Source organism: Colletes gigas, unplaced genomic scaffold (assembly GCF_013123115.1).
Source record: "Colletes gigas isolate AHSC1104 unplaced genomic scaffold, ASM1312311v1 Colletes_gigas_Sc00009, whole genome shotgun sequence".
NCBI lineage: Eukaryota > Metazoa > Arthropoda > Insecta > Hymenoptera > Colletidae > Colletes > Colletes gigas.
This window is the reverse complement of record NW_025106638.1, coordinates 4,137,486-4,158,972: the sequence shown is the minus strand read 5'-3', so window position 1 is coordinate 4,158,972 and position 21,487 is coordinate 4,137,486. Positions and strand designations below refer to the sequence as shown.

At 35.4% G+C, this 21,487-nt stretch overlaps 2 protein-coding genes across 3 annotated transcripts in view; both read right to left on the bottom strand.

Annotated features, from left to right (window-relative positions):
• Window positions 1–1,980: 1,980 nt before the first annotated feature.
• On the bottom strand, window positions 1,981–7,156 carry LOC122397341 (geranylgeranyl pyrophosphate synthase-like). Of its 2 annotated transcripts, none has more exons than XM_043396463.1 (7): window positions 7,086–7,156; window positions 5,092–5,246; window positions 4,871–5,015; window positions 4,656–4,776; window positions 4,419–4,558; window positions 2,517–2,619; window positions 1,981–2,426 (listed from the first exon to the last, which is right to left on the bottom strand). In XM_043396463.1, the coding sequence occupies exons 1-7, from the start codon at window positions 7,140–7,142 to the stop codon at window positions 2,230–2,232; spliced, it is 918 nt and encodes a 305-aa protein (XP_043252398.1). In that variant the 5' UTR covers window positions 7,143–7,156; the 3' UTR covers window positions 1,981–2,229. The 2 variants fall into 2 exon arrangements, with proteins under 2 accessions (XP_043252398.1, XP_043252399.1); XM_043396464.1 differs by having other exon boundaries at window positions 4,419–4,534.
• Window positions 7,157–10,150: 2,994 nt separating this feature from the next.
• The window catches only part of LOC122397218 (tyrosine kinase receptor Cad96Ca), a 43,950-nt gene continuing 32,613 nt past the window's right edge, over window positions 10,151–21,487 (bottom strand). The window contains exons 2-8 of the mRNA XM_043396236.1: window positions 19,719–19,969; window positions 17,876–17,988; window positions 15,369–15,795; window positions 14,610–14,786; window positions 13,001–13,351; window positions 11,641–11,946; window positions 10,151–10,435 (exon numbers count right to left, since the gene is read on the bottom strand). Of these exons, the coding sequence (XP_043252171.1) occupies window positions 10,199–10,435; window positions 11,641–11,946; window positions 13,001–13,351; window positions 14,610–14,786; window positions 15,369–15,795; window positions 17,876–17,988; window positions 19,719–19,969 (1,862 nt within the window). The 3' untranslated portion in view covers window positions 10,151–10,198. The remainder of the gene's footprint in view (window positions 10,436–11,640; window positions 11,947–13,000; window positions 13,352–14,609; window positions 14,787–15,368; window positions 15,796–17,875; window positions 17,989–19,718; window positions 19,970–21,487) is intronic.

Genomic DNA, 21,487 nt, shown 5'->3' with positions numbered 1-21,487 from the left:
GGATAGTAAACCATATAGTTTTTGGGGGCGTTTTCCACTCTCTTAACATGTATAATGAGAAAGAAAAAAAAATACGTATTAAATATTTTTGGTTACTCTACCAGTCGTACAAAGTTTCATCAAAATCGAACATTATCACTTGAAATAGTTTTAGTTACGATTATACTGCATTTTATGCGTGAATATTGCATTTATTATATGTTATGAATAATTTTAATATAATTTCGTTATTGAATATTGCATTTCACAAGTTTCTTGAGAATTCAGTGAGCCAGCCATGGAATTAGATTTGTGGCGCTGCGTCGCTGCGGTTAGGAACTCGTGAGATTCATAGGAAGCGTGAAAAGGAAAGGAGTACAGTGAAAACTCGATAAATGTCGCTACCCCGGGTCCGGTCAGCAACACTTACGGAATAGGAGAATCGTCTTTCGAATTTGATTGTAGTTTGCCGACGCTTCGAACGTAGAAAGAGTCAGTAGCTAAAGAAGAAAGAGGGACTGAAACTCGGATTTATCGCCCCAGTTTAAATATCCGCGTCAGTGTGACCACACTACTGTACAAGAAGAAAGTTTTTTATTTTTTACTTTTTTTTAATAAAAATTTCACTATCATGTTGGGGAGATTTCTCTGATTAAAATGAGGCTAAACACGATATAAATCGGTCAATATTTGGTAGCATAATATTGAATTAAATATTGTACTTGCGAGTCTTTCTCTCTTTATTTATCCTTCTTGTGCTGTCCTTTCCTATGTTCGGAAATATCAAAGAACGACGCATCGAGGTGCTGGCTACATTTATCGAACGGAAGGTAGCTATTTTCAAACGGAACGGTTCCACCGTTTCGTAAGTGATCAAAAACTGCAACACTTATGAAATAGGGGGTTTCGTTAGCTACCACTGTTCGATAAATGTACCAATCCACTGACCTTGCGAAGATATGAGTACACAATATTTAATTCAATATTATGGTAACAAATATTGGCCGATTTATATCGTGTTTAGTCTCATTTTAATTAGAAAAATCTTCCCTACATGATAGTAAAATTTTTATTAAAAAAAAGTAAAAAATAAAAAACTTTCTTCTTGTACAGTAGTGTGGTCACACTGACAGGGACATTTAAACTAAGATGACGAAGGCAATAAAGATTTTTAAAGAAAGCCGCTACGTCTCCGGTTACACTTCGCCTCACTGGTTCAAGGGGGATCCCCCTAGTGGTGGGGATAAAAATGTATCATTTATGGAACAGCTCTTGAGGACATTTATCGAGTTTTCACTGTATATAAGAAAGAGTAAGGACCATCAGTAAGGCTTTCTAGCAGGCCCTGCCTTAGACGACTGGGATGTGGGATATTGGGAAGTCGTTCGAGGAATGTATATGTGGGTTACTTCTTATTTAATGCACGTGGCTCGTTTCCACGAATTACCACGGATATGGATATTCAAAATAACTGAACACGTTGTACGTAACAATAACAATAACTATTAGTACTTTATTAGACGCAAGGCGTACAAGTCTTTGTCGTGAAAAACAGGAGTCTAAATCTTTCTCTTTTTGGGGTGCTCCTTCGCGGAGTTCTCACAAAGCAGTGTCTTAAGCGTCCTTGCTTTTTCGGGAGGACGCGCTTTCGCCCTGCTGCGCTGCGCGCGCAGCCTTACGGCGGATTCGCAACTTATCGGGAAAATGCTCCCATCTATTCTCGTGCGGACGAGACCATAAGTCTCGACCCCACATATATGTACACCGAGGGGCCCTCTGGTGGCGAGCATGGGAGGCGACGCCCACAGATTCATTCAGTTTGCCAAAACTACTTCTTTTATGATCACAGTACTTCAACAGAGAAGACTTTGATAGAGTGTCAGTGTTCACGCGTGTTAAATTAAGAGCAGTCGCTGTTCCGTATGTGCATATGTTAATTTATTATCTATAACTATTGGTTAACATTGTACAGAATTCATACGCTCAATAGGTTCGATGCTGAACTCTTCTTTCGAAGAAGAAAGGGACATTGAAGAAAGACCACCTTAAATTATACAGAACCTGTTTGTTAGCTGTTCAATGTGGTATGAAAAAAATGATTGAAATTAACGTCATATGTTATTATTTTATTCGAGAAATAATCGCACAGTCTGAAACAGATAACGTCGAAGTTATTTTCTTTGGAACATTGATTATTTAATAAAGTATAAAGATATAAGGTATAATCGAATTCAGCTTCTGCTGAGCACCTCAATGCTTCCAATCTAGTAAGCTGTCTAAAATTTTCACTAACGCAGCATTTCCACCTAAACGTTGAATTTCGTCTCTGATTTTTTTATCCATTTCTTCGAGCACAGTTTTCGTGTAAGCGAACGAGCCAAACTTCTTTAATAGATTTATGCAATACCGTCTCACCTCGATATCTTTCGTCTGCCGTCTGAGAATGTCTTTAATCGTTGCCATTAAGGAATAACAAAGTATTTCTTCAGAGAAATGTGACCTCAAAACAAGATTATCTATACTTGAATAAAGGATACATATTATCTCTCTATCTTCCGGATGACTTTGTACTGCATGTATGATAAGAAAATTGAATATCCCTAGCGATACATCCTCGGCGAAATGCGAGTCCTCGGTATACTGCAAGAGTCATTATTATACAGGGTATTCATGCTATTACCAGCCAGCGATTTTTTTGAAAACTGTTCTAATTAGAAAAAAATGAAAGAGAAATTAGTTTTATACAGGTTGTTCGGCCAACCGTGTGAGAAATTTTAGTGAGAGATTCTAGAGGCCAAAATAAGACGAAAATCAAGAATAGTAATTTGTTGATTGAGGCTTCGTCAAAAAGTTATTAAAAATTAAATTGAAAAATTTCAAATCGTTCTAGAAAAATTACTTTCGGTTGTGGTGGTCAATTACAATAATTTTTCGTCATTAGACATACCCCCAAAATCCTACCCATTTTCGAGAGAAAAATTCCGGTAAGTGCTGAAACGTTTCAGCAAAAAAAAAAATTTCAAATCGTTGTAAAAAAATTATTTTCGTTTGCAGGGGTCTATTACAATCATTTTTCGTCATTACACATATCCCCAAAATCCTACGCACTTTCGAGAAAAAAATTCGAACAGGTGCTGATATTTTTCGGCGAAATTAAAAAATTTTAAATCGTTGTAAAAAAATTATTTTCGATTCCAGGGGTTTATTATAATCATTTCTCGTCATTACACATACCCCCGAAATCCTACCCATTTTCAAGAAAAAAATTTGGGTAAGTGCTAAAATTTTTCAGTAAAAAAAATTTTCAAATCGATGTAAAAAAATTATTTTCAATTGCAGTGGTCTATTACTATCATTTTTCGTCATTACACATACCCCCGAAATCCTACCCATTTTCGAGAAAAAAATTTCTTACCGAAAATCTAATTTGAGGCGAGAAAGAAATGCTTCCCCGCATGCGTATCTTTAAAATGTCATAACTCCTGAACAGATTGGAGGATTTTAATTTTTCAAAATGCAAACAACGCGTATTTTGACGAAGAATATGTGGAAATTCCAAAAATATTCGAAATGTTATTACTTCATAAAAATGGTCCAATTTTCAAACAGCCATAACTCCTACAATGGTGAATATATTTCAATGAAACTTTTTTTTGAAATAGAAAGCATGGGCACCTACAAGAAAGTATTATACAACTTTTCTATAGGGCGGCAAAGAAAATTACTAAAAATAAAAAACGAATTACTAAGAAAAATCGAGGGGTCTAAATTTTTCGGCGAAAAAAAAATTTCAAATCATTCTGGAAAAATTATTTTCGATTACAGTGGTGAATTACAATCATTATTGGTGAATACTCATATCTCCGAAATCGTAACCATTATTGAGAAAAAAATTCCTTACCAAAAATCAAATGTGAGGAAAGAAATGTTTCCCCGAAATTTCATGCGTATGTTTAAAAAACCATAACTTCTAGACGGATTGAAGGATTTTAATGATATCATAATTCAAACAATGCCTATTAATAGAGCTCTGGAGTCCCAGAAAAATTGCATGTAATGTCTACTCGTATATCTCGCCTGTGGCGAGAACTATTATCGCGCGTGCGCAGGTCGCAGATTCTACACGCGGAACTTTAAACGTTAATAACTTTTTAACGAAACCTCCATCAACAAATTAGTATTCTTGATTTTCGTCTTATTTTGGGCTCTAGAATCTCCCATTAAAATTTTTCCTGGGGTTGACCGAACATCTCATATAATATTTTTGATTGCCACGAAAATTACCTTCATTTCTCGAGAAACATGAAAAATTGAAAGACATTGTCCTGTTGGTCACAAGAAACTGTACAAACCTTTTTCTTTTTCATTTTTAAAAAATTTGAACAGTTTTCGAAAAGACCCCTGTACAACGCGATATTAATATATCAATTTGCATTTACCTCTTCGCGATACAAATCGAAATAGTCATTCCGAATTTGATAGTAAACGCTTATAGTTTCTATCAGGTGTGTAAAGTCCTGTTTACAGTTTGAAAACAGCTGCATAAACCGGACAGCTGTGTTAAAGAATACACCTGTCTCTGCAACACGTTCATTATTCTTATGGTTATAATAATTCCGTGAATTTGGCAAATAAAGTTACGTGGAACTTTCATACTCAGATCATCGTACACTCACTTCGAATCGCCATCCTCTTATACATACTCTCGGGTGGACAAATGCAATTGTCCCTCCAATAAATTTCCAGACCCTGTCCTCTATAAACATTCAATTCTTCCTCTAAATACACTTTCACCGCCTAATAATAATTGTAACGATAGAAACATTAGAATCGAAGCTCACAGAGTTCGATAATGGACAGAAAATAGAGTTCTCCTAGCAATATTGCTCACCTCTGGATGATTTAAGGCAAGAATTCTTTCCAAGGCAATATGGTTAGCATAAATTGCAGAGTTGATCGTGGCAGCTACCGAATAAATATGATGTGCAGCAGGGTTGAGGCTTCTTAAGGTTGAATCGTCTTGAATATCGTCGATTCTAATAAACATTCCGTTGATTAATGAAACTCGAGCGTGTCGACAGCGTAAATTGTAAAGGTACAGGGCAAACTCACAAAAGGGTAGATGTATGAAGTATTTGTATTATTTCTTGAATCGCGTTAAATTTATCCTGCGGTATTTTTAACCAATGATTGAAAGCTTCTCCCAACTTTGGCCTGATATCGGTTCCAGGAACGCAATAAATGTAATTGACCGGTTCCAGCAGTACCTGACAAAGAATAATTAATTTAAACGCCCACAAGTAGCATCCACAAGCTGTTCGTATGTATGAAAATTTATTAAATCAAATATTTTCGTAAGTCGAGTTTAAAATTATTTCTTAAATTAGCAAATATTGTTACCTGTTGAATAATATTCAGCAGCTACTCACCCCAAGAAATTTCATAAAATAGTATTTTTTAGGATAAAGAAAACATGTTAAAAATAGGTATTCTAAAATATAATTTTAAATTGATATATGACCAATTTAATACGATTGTTGTATTTGCATCTGGTTAACTAGCTCTGAAATTCACGGCTGAGAGTTTGTTACAATCAATTTTACGCAATATTGAGTGTAGCAAGATTTTAATATTTTTAAAATATTCCTTCCTTTCATTTGGAAAAGATTGGTGTTATAATTTTCATACAGAAAACTACGTCGAAATTTTTTAATCCCCATCGGATCATTATACGCAAAGAAAATTGTGTTTTGAAGTTTGTTCATAACATATCTTCCTCTTTGATGTTATATATTTTGTCCTCAAAGCATGAATTTTAAAAATTTGTACAAAAATATTTAATAATTTTACTATAAATGTGTATATTTAGTACTCTAATTTCATACAGAAAATTTACGAACTACGTCGAAATTTATAATTTTTATCGGATAGAAGATAAAACACCCTTGAAAACAAATTTTGTTTTGGATCCTGTAGTTAATTCCGGAAAAAACAATTATTTACGTGAAAATGGCATAGTAATTATACAAACATTCTGTACACAAATTTAAATTCATTTTCAATTAAATGAACAATTAATAATCCAGTTTTACCGGACAATATGATCAACAGAAATTGCTGAAACTTGTTTAGGCGCATAGAGTTAAAGTAAATTTCAAAATAAACATAGAAGACAGTATAAATAATAATAGTTGTTATGTTCGTCGCATGGTGGATGAAATGACCTTTAAAATGAGTGTTCATTCAAGTCGATAGCGTAATTAGTTCCGGAGATATGGCGATTTTTGTTTCAAGTAGATGGCGTGGCTAGTTCCGGAGATATAAGGCTTCGAAGCGTTTGTTTACATTTCATTGTTTACGTCCGCGCGAGGTCACTGACCGCGCGTGTAAATAGTAAACAGTGCGTAGTATATTCTTGGAAATACTACGACTTCCTGGTCGACAGGTTAGACAGAGACAGTAAATCTTAAAAATTACTCCTTTACATAAATTTTGATATCTCGAAAACGGAAAGTTGGATCTACATAAACCAAAAATCATTTTAAAGGAGAAAAATACTGATAATATTGAAACTACACGTAAATAAAGTTTCAGTGATTTCAATACGCGTTAGTAGTCTGTTAGTAGTCTGACGCTTATGTATAAAGTTTAACTATTTTTAATACGCGTTGTTAGACTGTTCTAATATTTTCTATTTACATCGGAGGCTAACCAGAATTTGATACGAAATTTTGTAAAAAACTGGACAAAATTTGGTATCAAATTCTGGTTAGCTTCCGATGTAAATAGAAAATATACATATGTATAGCAAAGATGAAAGGTGACCAGTTGAATGATTTACATTTTTTTGTAAAAAAAACTGGACAAAATTTGGTATCAAATTAATACAAAAAATTTTTAATTTCAAATTTGGAAAAATAACAAAGTTAAATAACACTAAAATAACATTTTAATTGAATTGAATTCCGACATAATATTTAATGAAACATACCGAGGTGATTTAACTTTAAGAAAATGTAATTTAGAAAATCAGTGTTTTTCACTTGTCAGGTAAATAGATTTTTTAACGCGAGATTGAACTTTTTTCTTTTGTAAGATGCACCAACCTTGTCCTCCTCCTTATCGCCAGTCCACGAATAAAGTATATTCTTGTTCTGCCCCATTGTGCGTCACGACGCTAACAAAGCTACTAAATTCGCAATCGCGGTTAATTTATATGACAGCGCCAGTAACTAATGCACATAAATACGTGGATGACAGTGATTGGTCGTGTCAACGACAGCGTTACATATCTAGTGAATTCTGAATACTAATTTGCTAAATTTCAAAATAAAATTAATCCAAACATACTTTAACAAACTAAAACGATATAAAAAACAAATAAAATTTATCACTGAAATTTACCCTGAGAACAATTTAAAAATTCACAAGAAATATACAAAAAGCATGTTAACTCGGACCAATAGATCATAATAATTATTCAAATGCTTGACAATGATTCACCATTTTCTAATACCTAACACTAAATAATGTAAAGCTATAAAAGAACTATTAATTTCTGTTACAAATGGAAAAGCTATATTAGTTGTATAATTGTTCGATGAAAATTAATATAATTTATTATTTATTATCTATATATATAAAAATAAGTTGTCCTATGTTCGTGATTTTATAACTCGAGAACCACTCAACCGATTTTCAAACGAGTACATGCGTTGGAAAGGTCTACTTTCACTGATGGTTTATAAAAAAAAAACATCGAAAAATTTCTACGAATATGCGTTATACGCGCACTTTTATGATGGTGTGTTTTCCCTATAATACTATTATATAAAGAGAGAGCCGATTTTTATGTTCGCGCAAAACTCAAGACCTATTGAACCGATCTTCCTCAAATTTTGACACGATATTTCTGCATACTCTAGGACGGACATAGGCTATGTAGCATGTCTCAGAAGCGCGTTATTAACATGTAATTTATATGCAAAGATTTCATGTGATCGACTGTTTGGCAGACCACGTGACCCCTGTATACGACAGTCTACTTGCGCGCGCATGCGCGTATTCGGCCCGCGCGATACCTCGCCCGTAGCAGTACTGCGATGTTACCACCAGGTGGCGAAGCTTCTCGAGCGCTTTCTCGCGAGAGAATTGCATTATCGCGGATATATATGTCAGGACGATCGTCTGGTCATAAATTGGTTTTGCACAAGGTCGGGCGAAGCCGAGACGGGGCATGCTAGTATTCATATAAGTTCTGCATAATGGACCATTATTATCGTTTCATCACCTTAATGATAGAAAGAACAGTTTAGTTTCATTTATTAAAAAATCTCTTTATGCATAGTAAATTTTTAGATCGTATCAGCTATTTCCAAGAGTATTTAATTATTTCAACTAAAAAATGATTAATTTCAGAAATTCTTGGTTCTTGATGCGTTAATTTTTATAGATACTTTTTAACAAGTTTTATTTTATTTCATTTAAAAGAAATTAAAATTCATTCGAAACGTTTTCTGATACAACCAATGAACAAAAAATTATTTCAGATAATAAATCTTATCGTCCAATTAGAATGCAGAAAATCGAACTGCCATAGACAATTCGAATTAAAATTTAAACTCAAAATCGACACGATTCGTTAGTTACATTTAATTCTAACCTGTCGCCAGGCGAACAACTTGGTTTCAATGTCGTCCATATTAATGGAAAGATATTGTCCATATTACTTACTTATGTTATCGTGCAACATGACAAATGAAACGAATCTTTTTAAATATGCTAAATACTTGCGGGGGCGTGCAATAATATATTCGCACATATGCAATCTATCTGAATTATGCTAATCGTGTACATTGTACGAGATATGGAAAATAAAAAAATACATTCGTAAAACGTTTCAATGATGAAAATTTCAGTCCTACTTTTCTATCTGGACTCAGAGAATCAAGGCCAGAGTGATAGGTTGTCTGCGCCGTTGAAACCTGAACAGTGGTGGAGATGATTCCGTTACTCGAATCTGGGGTAAAAGTTGTCACTTGCATGCGGGGAATTACTGTATTCTTGCATGACCGTAGTTGATCATGACTCTTATACGGATGCTTCCTTGCATTTGACGAGATCCGTTTTAATACACTGTGCAGGTGTTCTTGTCGCTTAGTATGGCTTCCATATCGTGTTTACAGAGCTGCATCTAACCTATCTCTGGTAGTATTAGGTCAATTAAAATCATTCTTTCTTTAACACTTTGTCACATGTTGTGTAAGTCGATAATTTTTGGAAATGTTCAAGGTCAACTTCAGTTTCTTAAACGTCTAGTTTTTTATGATAAAGCTGAATAAAGAATTTAAAATAAAAATATCAAGGTACGTAAGAGTTAATTTGATTTTGTACATCTTAGTTGTCAGATTATATTCTCTTTCTATTCAAAGTATATTTCCCTTGTTCCTTGAACAGAAGTAAATTTCAGCGATCACAGATAAGATAAGATATAGTTGTCGGTTCTAGTAAAATGGGATTTATTCTTACAACAAAGAATTATACAATAACTTATCAAAAAACTTACTTCATGTATATATACAATTGACATTGGTGTACAAAAGAGTGTTATAATTAAAGTAATTGTTTCTTAACTCGTGCGTAGCGCTTCGTTTAAACTGAACGATTATTTAGACAATTTTATCTTGCAGTTTTCAATATTATAGCAACGCTTATAACTTAACAATGCATTCGAACTCTTGACTAGTTCACGACGCTCACTCTTCCTCGGAATATTATTATAATTATGTTCAACGTGTGAAACGTATGGAAGATTTTGTTTGCTTAATTATATATACAGCTCCGCGAGTCACGTGAATCTTCAATGAGTTTAATCTCAAGGTAAAAGCTACGTCACCTTCAAATCTCTGTACGCTTAGCAGATTTCAATTATAATGTAAATTATTCTACGTATATACACGCCAAAGGGCATTTAATCAAAGACTGTATAATCAGGTAAGAGCTCCGTATAATGAATTCGTAACTGTTACAAATATTAATATTAAAAAGAGAAAAAAAGAATCAGTACAAATCAGTCGTATCCGATGAAGAAGTTTAATAACTGAACATTCAATAGTTTAACCCATCGCTTAGATCTATTTCTTTATTCGTTTAAATTTCGTCGCTGAGCACATTTGGAGAATTAGAAACGTTGATGAGGATGGTGTTCTAGGTACATCGTTTACAATTTCTCGCCGCTGAGATTGAGCACATTATAGTACGAATGATCTGGGAACCTATCCAACTCGATGTAGTCTGTCTCGTCGAGCAATAGTCCTTCGGTTAGGCCAACGAGTTCACCGAATGATGGCCTACCAGCTGGATCCTTGTCCCAGCAGTAATACATAATATTATAAAGTTCCCTTTTGCAATGTTCTGGCCTATCCAGCCTGTAACCCTCTTTGATTCTCCTCATTACCTGCAAAAGAAATTTCACATAATATGTATTCACGCTTTTCTAATCAAATATTTAAATAGTGATTGTTTAACCACATGACTCTGACTAAAAATAGTACAGTACGGTATAAAAATTAGAACACACCATGGATAACTTAATTGCCTGACCCTTTTCTACCAGAAACAGTGTTAAGTTGGTGAGAAAGCATTGAAAAGAATGGAGTTTATTTGTAGAAATATAAGACAAGAGTAATTAATTAGGATCCTTAGAGCAATTGATTTCAGTAACATTTTTATGTTTCAAGTTTTGTCAGATACTTAACACCCAATATGATTTTCATTCTCATAAGAAATGCTTGTTAGAGGGAAACATTTTCTTAATCTTAAGGAATTTCTTTATCTCCAAATATCCCATTACAGTCTTTTATACGCTCTTTTATTATACAGTTGAGTATGCTAATTAAGAACAATGCAGTAGTAGCAATGCATATAGTTAATCCACTTATTCAAACAAGAACTCTGGTTGGATAAAGAAATAATTAAAAGTACTGAGGATGATCGGTGGATTGATATTACATTAATTTTTGGACTTGTTACCAAACACCTCGCCATTTTGTATTAAAAAAAAAAATATACATGTATTTGGGTCATGGAGATGGCCACGTTATGGCATGAGACTGTGTGATCTAATGGTTCTAATGGGCCTAATGGGTAAATTTGTCTACACATATAGTGTACTTCTCATACAGGGTGAGCCACCTAACATTTGCACCTAAAATAGCTATGTCTTGAGGAAAAAATTGAATGGTACAATGGGGTTCCCACGATGCCAAAAATATTTTTGTTTTTATATCATTTGTTTAAATAGAATCACCCTTCTTGAAACACCTACAATGATAGTCCCTTTCATTAGGAATTCAGTAACATTTTTATGTTTATCTTCCTCTTTATAAGAAATATTTTCTTGTTAGAAAAAAATATTTGAATAATCTTAAAGAATTTCTGGTAATAGGTTCAAGTAACATTCTTATGTTTGAAATTTTGTCAGATACTTAACATTCAATATGATTTTCATTTTCATAAGAAATGCTTGTTAGAGGAAAACATTTTCTTAATCTTAAGGAATCTTTTAATCTTTTATTATACAATTGAGTATGCCAATTAAGGACAGTGCAGTTTCATAAGTCGATTTGAAAGGTGTTTAAAAATTAGTAAACATTGAAATACCTCGGCTGCAGCTAAACCTGGATAAGGTGTGGATCCCAACGTGACGATTTCCCAGATTAATACACCGAAGCTCCATATGTCCGATTTCACAGAGAATATATTATCATACAAGCTCTCTGGAGCCATCCATCTGATTGGCAGCCGACCCTCGGACTTCCTTTCATATATTTGATTGGCGGCAACGTCTCGGGCAAACCCAAAGTCCGCGACTTTGCACGCCCGGTTCTCGTCGATCAATATATTCCTCGCAGCTAGATCTCTGTGGATGATTCCTTTGGAGGCCAGGTACTCCATACCTTTGGCAATCTGTGACACACAAACGTTCATTTTAGAGGTAAATCAAAGTCGATTTCTCGTATCACATTCTATTAAAGATCTTAAAAACATTCTAAACAGTCAAATTTGAAAAATTTACAATGTTACAAAGCTTCGAATCAAAGGAAGGAAATTGGCTCTAGCAACCTTTAATCATTTTAAGAGTCTACTTCATTAAAATAGATAGAGAAAAGTTTATTTAATTTTATTACATAGAATTTCTATTTCAGACTTATTTAAAACATGCTTTTAAATATTTATAAATTATGAATGTACCGTGTGACCCAAATAAAATGTTACAAGCTTTCTTAGGAATCAATGAAGATATCGATTTCATTTGTTTGTAATTAAATGGTCCAGATCGTTTATTTTGATGTGCAACAAGAAGGGAGAACAATTTTTAGATTTCTTTAATGAAAGATACTGTTATTCTTTTGGTTATCAGATCTCAAAACGAGGATACAGACCACAAATGAATTTGTTTTCAATAGCCAAGCAGTGATCAATGTGTTTAAAAAAAAAAAAATACTTTTCTCGATTGCAATAATTTTTAAAAATAACAATATGTGCTTCACTTATCGTACGTTGTATAATTTTATTAGAAACTGTTGGTTTTTCTCTTCTAAAAGAGAAAGTTTTCTTTATGTAACAATAACCATCGACGCGTATGTTGCGTTTAGAGATACGAGTCAAGAGGGTGCAGCTGTGTCCCTTCCTTGACTTGTTTAGACAAAGTATAGGACCGATTGGGTCTGAGGGTACGGGACGAATTCTTCGTCACTGACCTTTCTCATTCTGTATGTTTCTTTCAATGCGTAAAGACGTGCCTTCCAAGTGTTTCAAATAAAGCTTAGTAAAAGTTATATCGTTTAAATTATTTTATTTATTCCACCACCTATTTCCAATAGAAACTTTGGAGACAAAGTGGATTTCTATTTTAGAGAGAAATGGAACAGTCAATTAATTTTTTCTCTGATGAGCCAGTCTGAACAATTCGAATCTATTTTAACAAACTTTCTGTATTCGAAGTATCATTATACAACACCTGATAAACAAATCCAGTCAGGTCCCTCGACGTTAACCCAGGCCCTCCATGGTTCCTTTCTTCTCTGGACGATCTCAGGAAGCTCTGTAGCTTACCTCCGCTCACATACTCTAATATTACGAACATAGGTTCGCGTTCTGTACAACAGCCTAGCAATCTGACTACGTTAGGATGGGGATTCAAATTCTTCATGACCCGTAACTCCTGCGCTAGGTCTACTCGTTCCCTTTCCGTAGCGTTCTCCTTCAAAGTCTTCACAGCTACTATCGTCGCGCCAGATTTCCCATCGATCTCCAACGCTTCGCATTTCCAAACTTGACCGAAGCAACCTTCTCCAAGAATGTTGAAGACCTGTTATAAACATAAAAAGGAACTTAGAAATATCGATTACGATATGAAAACATTGGAAAATTTATGATATTTTAGGACTCGTAAGCCATGTTCTTCGAGGAAAATGTTCCAAAGTTTCGAAAACCTTAACCAGTATAAACTGTCTTTGGAAAATTTAGTTATCTCTATGTTTCTATTTCTCGTTGAAGAACAGTGGAAGTGAAGGCAATTATTTATTAAGCCTACGTGAAAAATTTCTTATCGAAGATCTAATTAGGTGCCCAAATTTTTCGACGAAAAAAAATAATTTCAAAACGGGGTTGAAAAAATTATTTTCGGTTGCGGGGGTCAATTACAATCATTTTTGGTGAATAGATACATCCCCGAAATCCTGCGCATTTTCTAGAAAAAAATTCGAGAAGGTGTGAAACTTTATGACAAAATTAAAAAATTTCAAATCGTTCTAAAAAAATTATTTTTAATTGCACAGGTCAATTACAATCATTTTTGGTCAATAGAAATACCCCCGAAATCCTGCGCATTTTCTAGAAAAAAATTCGAGAAGGTGTAAAATTTTATGACAAAATTCAAAAATTTCAAATCGTTCTGGAAAAATTATTTTCGGTTGCGGGGGTCAATTACAATCATTTTTGGTGAATAGACATACCCCCGAAATCCTGCGCATTTTCGAGAAAAAAATTCAGTGTGGGCGGAACTTTAAACGTTAATAACTTTTTAACGAAGCCTCTATCAACAAATTGGTATTCTTGATTTTCGTCTTATTTTGGCCTCTAGAATCCTCAATTAAAATTTTTCTTAGGGGTGGCTGATCACCCTGTATAATTTTTCAATTACATATCAAAAGTTCTTTTTTAATGAAATGCTTACCTTTTTGTATAAAAATTTAAGAATGTAATGAATTTTCTATACTTATTAAGCTTTCTCTGCCCTGAACCTAACAATTAACGAGTTTCCACCGTTTATTAAAAATGGCCACTTCCGAACATTGTCCTTTTCAGGAGTAATATTTAAACCTTGTCTTTGTCAGACAAAATAATAATGAGATTCATGATGCTAGATATACATATCATTCATAAGAACATGTTAATAAATAAAAAATTTCAAATTGCGGAGTTTTTATTGAAAACGAGTGATATAAATTTGTACAAATTATCGAAAATGCGTTGGTTCGATAACAATTATTCTGACGATAGAATTGCGTAACCGCGTTGAACGTTATTTTGTAAGATATCGCGTTTTAATTGATGCAATTACCAACCTTCAACCGATGCCGTGGAAATTCCCATTTATCTTCTTGTTTGTTCTGCGCGCCGGTTTGATTTTCTTTTTCCCAGGGCTCGTATCGATTGTTGTGAGCTTTTGGACCGCGCCATCTTTTCAGAACAAGGGACGGATCGTCCGATATATTCGAAACGCTAACCGAGGCTTGTTCCTTCTACGCAAAAAATGAAAATCACTTTAAGAATTAACAAAATCTTGAAATCCTAAACGACGACGAAATAATAGCAAAAGTAAATGATGAAATGGTAACAGAAACAAAGCAGGCGATATTTCTCCATTCTTTAAATAGAGTTATTAAATAACTAAATAACAATTTAGAGCGTTTGACAAATTTATAGGATCAGGCATTTGTAAAATTCTCAAATGAAAATAATTAATGAAGTTAACATTTGTTATCTTTAGTTTGGAATCAAATTATTGTCTCTGCAAGTAATTTTCAAGTTCATAAATACTTTAATGTTTTATGAAGAACAAGTTCCTTCAGAATGAAAAGATCATATAAAAATGTAACTACTAAGGTCGCCAACTCGATTTTGTTGGAAAATGGACTTGCGCCACTTTCAAAATAAACGACTTGTATCATAAAAATTATTAAAATTCTTATTAAAAATCATAGTGTTCTTATAGAAACATCGTCCACTGTATTGACCATCCTGTTCCTAAAATTACACCCCCTTCAAAACGAACACAGAAGTGCTCGTTGCGTAACCTAAAGTAATGTTATTTGAAGAAGTACCGTGTCTTCCTTGGACTTCCTGGTCCCACAGAATTTATTCCGCAGGGACCAAGCGCCCATACCGAGGCCCACCACGAGCACGCAGACCGCCGTGACAGGTACCAAGGTCATCGCTATGTCTTGGGAGGGCGGTGCCTCGGCAGGTGTGATTTTCGAGCTGAGCGGCGGCCCCTCGACCTCGTTTTCCTCTGTAGGTGACTCGGGTACGCCGGTGGAGCCACCGCTGGCATCACCCTCGTTACGTTTCGTCTCCTCCGGCTGCAGTTTGGTCGTTTTCGGTATACTCGGCGGCACCGCCACTGGCGACGACGATATCACCGACGTGTGAGGCAGCCCTGGCGGTCTGGGGTAGCTCTGCAGGCTCGGCAGGCCCAGCAGAGGCGGCCGTATTCTGCCCGCAGAGACATGCTGACCCGGAAACGGGTTCCTGTCGAAGAAAAATCAGAGCAGAGTTAAGCAGCGCCCGGTTACCACTTTGAAACGCACGGATTCGGAAAGAGTATCGTCAACCAACTGGAGCATGAATAATGGAACGGACCGCCACCGGGTCCCATGAAAGGTCGTGCACCGTTCCTCGTGATTTATCGACGAAACTGTCTACAGAGTTGGCTGGGCTCCGCAGGTTGACCAGGGCCAATGCCTTTGTTTCGAACGACCACGGGACCAGCTGGCTGAGTCCATTAAAGAAACTAGATAGAGGAGATCTCGGAACGTCTCCTTCGGGAACGGACACTCCCGTAATAATTCAAGCCTTTTGCGATAGCATTTCGCAAACTAATTCTGTCTTGGATATTAAGAGCGATAATCTTCGCTTATGATGCAATTGCCAACGTAAACTTGAACCTTTTGTGTATTACAGTTATGGAAGTTGCTTTTGAAACGATAGCAAGTGCAAGTTATAGTGTATCGAAAAACCCTAATAATATATGTTTATTCGCGATGGGCCTTCCTTTTCGAGATATTTTGGTTTCAAATTTTGTACGTATGTAGTAAAAGAATTAGGATCTACTTTACAGAGATTTGGTCGAGTTACTTTTTTTGTTATTTTATTATTTTTAAATGCAAGAATATACATATTTTGTGTATCATGTATACAGGGTGTTCAGCCACTCCTGAGAAGAATTTTAATGGGAGATTCTAGAGGCCAAAATAAGACGAATATCGAGAATATCAATTTCTTAATTTTCATTCATATAAATTGTTTGAATTTTGAATCATTAAAATCCTTCAATCCGTTCAGAAGTTACGATTTTGTAAACACATCATATTTTCGGTAAAGAATTTTTTTCTCGAAGGTACTGTTGTGAGTATTGAACCTACTTGAATTTTTTTCTGAAAAGTGAGTAGGATTTCGAGGGTGTGTCTAATGATAAAAAATGATTGCAATTGACCCGCGCATCCAAGAATAATTTTTCCAGAGTGATTTGAAAATTTTCAATTTCGCCGAAAATTGTAAGCACATACTCGAATTTTTTTCTCGAAAGTGGGTAGGATTTCGAGGGTATGTCTAATGACCAAAAATGATTGCAATTGACCCGCGCATCCAAGAATAATTTTTCCAGAACGATTTGAAATTTTTTTTTCGCCGAAAAATTTTAGTATCTACTCGAATTTTTTTCTCGAAAGTGCGTAGGATTTCGGGGGGATGTCTATTTACAAAAAATGATTGTAATTGATCCCCATAAACGAAAATAATTTTTCCAGGATGATTTGAAACTTTTCAATTTTGCCGAAAAACGTAGGCACCTACCCCCATCGATTTTTCTTAAAAATTCTTTTAATAAATTTGTTTGACGCTATACAGAAATTTTGTCTAATACTTTTTTGTAGGTGCCCATGCTCCCTATTTCAGAAAAAAGTTTCATTGAAATATATTCACTATTGTAGGAGTTATGGCTGTTTGGAAATTGGACCATTTTTATTGGGTTTTGCTCTTTTTACGGGGTGAAGGAACAACTTTTTCAATATTATTAGAATTTCTACATATTCTTCGCTAAAATACGCGTTGTTTGCCGTTTGAAACGTTAAAATCCTCCAATCCGTTCAGAAGTTATGACGTTTTGAAGTGACATTTCTGGCCTGAAATTATATTTTCGGTAAGGAATTTTTTTCTCGAAAGTGCGTGGAATTTCGGAGGTATGTCTATTCACCAAAAATGATTGCAACTGATTCCTGCAATCGAAAATAATTTTTCCAGAGTGATTTGAAATTTTTTAATTTAATCTTTTAATAACTTTTTAACGAAGCCTCAATCAAGAAATTGATATTCTCGATTTTCGTCTTATTTTAGCCTCTAGAATCTCCCATTAAAACCGAACACCCTGTATAATATACAAAACTTAAATGCATAATAGTTAAACTACTCTGATTAAATTTCATTCATACCTATTTTCCCTACCACTTAATTTTGTCCGTAACTGTATGTATAAGAGGTGACCGCGCGCTCGGTCAGAATCGGTTCACCGATCGACCGACTCGACTGATTTTGTCCTCGACGAATAACCTACCTGGTGTGCCCTCCATTGGGGCCTGAAGTGTTCTTGATGGTGACGTAGACCTCGGTCTTTGTCGTGAGCTGACCGTCGGAGACGGTCACGTAAAGGAACAGGTTCTGCCCTCCCTGGAAAGAAGAAGCAAGAAACGTCGTTCAATCCCTGAACATCGGCCATACGTAGCTCGTGTTACGTTCTCATCGTCTGAAAAGAAACGACCGTATACGCGCGTGCTTTGCTCCCGTGCAACGACGGGAACTCGTCCACTTACTTAGATGTACTACAACGGCTTCTGGCTGGCTTCTAAAGAGGCGATTCATCGGCTTTGCACGCTTCGAAAATGACGGATGCTCGCATGCACGACCGGTTGCGCATAATCAGATATGCTCGGGAACGTTGTACCGAGATTCAGGCGCGATGGAATTACGATCTAATCTCCCGAGGTTATTCGTCTTGATCGATCGACTGTATTTTACAACTCTATCGATTAACTCGGAGCTTCACAAAGTTTCCCTTGTTCGCGTGGGTGTGGAAACCCTGGGTCAGTGACATTCAGCCAGCGTGCAATTTACAATTAAATTAAAGGATTACACCACGATGAAAATTTTTTGAAATCTAACTTTTTATTTATCGAATCGATAGTCTATTATTCTGAGAATAATATCACGTTGGTCTGGGTGTAAAATTCCCAACCTTTCATAAGTTTACACTGGACAATGTTATACGTCTGGTGTTCACACTACATTACTGCACCACTTTTATATTTTTACAGTTTAAGTGTTTTATTATGAACACTAATACATCATTTCTCAGATTTCTTGATAGGGGAAAGTTCAGAAATTAATAAACACTTGTCTTTCATGCTTAATTGGATTCTAAGGGTGATTCCCCAAGTTCGGAGGGTTAGAAATGTTCAACTTACGAATCATGTGAGGCTCATTTTAAGAATCGTTATTATAACGAGGCAGTAATTAAAAAGGATCGAAAAAGGGACTCATTTCGCTTTTGTGCGTTTCGTTCGAGGGATACAAATGTTCAACTTACGAATCATGTGAGGCTCATTTGAAGAATCATTACTATAATGAGGCTATAATTAAAACGGGTCGAAAAAAGGACTCATTTTGTCTATGAGCATTTCGTTTATAGGGATAGAAATGTTCAACTTACGAATCACGTCTGGGGCTCATTTTAAGAATCATTACTATAACGAGGCAATAATTTTAAAGAAACGGAAAAAAGATTCACTTTGCCCTGTAAGCATTTCATTCGGTGGGATAAAAATGTTCAACTTACGAATCACGTCTGGGGCTCATTTTAAGAATCATTACTATAACGAGGCGGTAATAAAGAAGGATCCTAAAATGGACTCACTTCGCATTGAGCGTTACTTTGAAGGAATAGAAATGTTCAATTTACGAATCACATCGGAATTTTAAGAATCATTGCTATAACGAGACAATAATTTTAAAGAAACGGAAAAAGGATTCACTTTGTCTATAAGCATTTCGTTCGATGGAATAGAAATGTTCAACTTACGAATCACATCTGAGGCTCATTTTAAGAATCATTACTGTAACGAGGCGATAATTAAAAAGGATTGAAAAAGGGACTCACTTCGCATTTGAGCGTTTCGTTGGAGAAATAGAAATGTTCAACTTACGAATCACGTCCAGATTTTAAGAATCATTACTATAACAAGGCAATAATTTTAAAGAAACGGAAAAAGGATTCACTTTGCCTGTAAGCATTTCGTTTGGTGGGATAGATATGTTCAACTTACGAATCACGTCTGGGGCTCATTTTAAGAATCATTACTTTAACGAGGTAGTAATAAAAAAGGATCGAGAAAAGGACTCACTTTGCCTTTGAGCGTTTCGTTAACGTAGATAATTCCAGTGCTATTGTCAATGTAGAAGGGTAGCGATTGCTGCGGATCGTCGTTTCCATTGAAGTTATGTCCAAGAGATTCCAAACCATAAGTTAACTGATCCTGTTCATTGTCCTCGGCGCGAGCTCTGGTCACAACACTTCCAACGGGCTCAGAATCCAGAAGTATCAAATTTCGGTCTATCCACATTACGGGTGGCGTGTTATCACTGAATTGGCTTCCTGCTGGACAAATTAAATATCGATTTAGTGGTTTGCGACTTTTAATGTAATGATTTTTTATTAATCCTAAGGAACAATGAACTGGTTAAAATCTATTAGAGGTTACCTAATAATTACCAAATAATTTACAAATGTTCAATAAAACATGATAATACATTATTTAATTTTCAAATAAACCAAGATTGTATTAAAGTGTGTAAAGATTGATGGTGGTATGAGATTACAGTAGTGCCTCGCTTGAAGACAAAAAATCGGGCCTGCCAGTTGCCTTGAATCGAGGGAACGATTTTTATTTCGAATCGATGTGTTCATAAAAAATGAACATAAAGATAATTATCATTTAGGTAACTTTTTCATTAAGATAGCGTCCGACTTTTCACCAAATTGTCTAATTCCGATTTTTATTGACAAGCATTCACGATTAAAATGAATAAAACTATATTGTCTTGGAAAGGGTATAGCCGAATAAGGGGGTCAAATGTGCCCCCAAACCGAATGGAACGAGCCACGGGTCATTCGATAGCAAAAAAAAAAAACCCTGTGTGCAAATTTTTAACTTGAAATCTCGACCGTGGGGGTAGTAATGGGGTGAAAACGAAAATCATGTTTTTGTACAATTTCTCTTGACCTATTGAGTAAAAAAATGTAAAAAAATTCAGAGACATTTCGGGTACCGTGGCACATACTTTGGGAGATTTTCAGATTTTTTGATTGAAGAACCAGGTAGTGAAAAATAAAAAACAGCAAAAAATGCCGAAAAATGCCGATTACGTATTGAAGGAGGCCCGGAACTACTTTTATACTTTTACAGTAAACAGGTATTACTATTACTATTATTCTCAATTTTTTTCAAATTTTTCATTTTGGTGCGCCGCAGTGAAAAAAAATAAAAACCGAGTTTTTCCTCATTTTCTGCGTGTTAGAGTAACTTACACGTTGAATTTTTATGCATCCTTCAATATATAAGTGTTTTGTAGACTGTTTAATGTTTCTACACTAAGCAGAATTACATAACAATTGAAACAAATAAAATAAAGCCAACCGTTGAGCGCAATATATCCTAGAAAATCAACGATATTTTCAACGGCGTCGATGGCGCAGCGTTAGAGCCCCGGCTGGGCTCCGTCGCGCAAGCACAGAACCGCGTAGCGACGAAACACGCTGCTGGGCCCGGGCGGCTACGCGCTGCATGGCCACGATGCGGCGCTGCCGCGTTTCGGCTGTCGATCTCGATTCGATAAATCGATTCTTCTCTCTCTCTCTCGGCGCTAACAACACGATTTCTGGAATTTATTCTCCGAATCCAGAATTCCAGTGAAGCTGGCTAGCAAAAACACGTAAACGGACGCGGTATACTGAACTGACGATGAAAAAATTCTTCGTCAGCAGAACCTTCTAAAATTACGCGAATTCATGATAGATACGGGAATCGCGGCCGAGTTTTTCCGTCTCGGACTCACGCGATATTTAAACAAATAGTAATAAAAATAATATTGCGTATGTTAAAAATAAAATTGT

Bases quoted from the DNA above. Each gene is read 5' to 3' on its own strand.
- LOC122397341 (XM_043396463.1), bottom strand. From the start codon at position 7,142: ATGGGGCAGAACAAGAATATACTTTATTCGTGGACTGGCGATAAGGAG. The intron at 4,559-4,655 runs GTGAGTGTACGA...AACGTGTTGCAG, and splicing joins TAAGAGGATGGCGATTCGAA to AGACAGGTGTATTCTTTAAC. The intron at 2,620-4,418 runs GTAAATGCAAAT...TGACTCTTGCAG, and splicing joins TCGATTTGTATCGCGAAGAG to TATACCGAGGACTCGCATTT.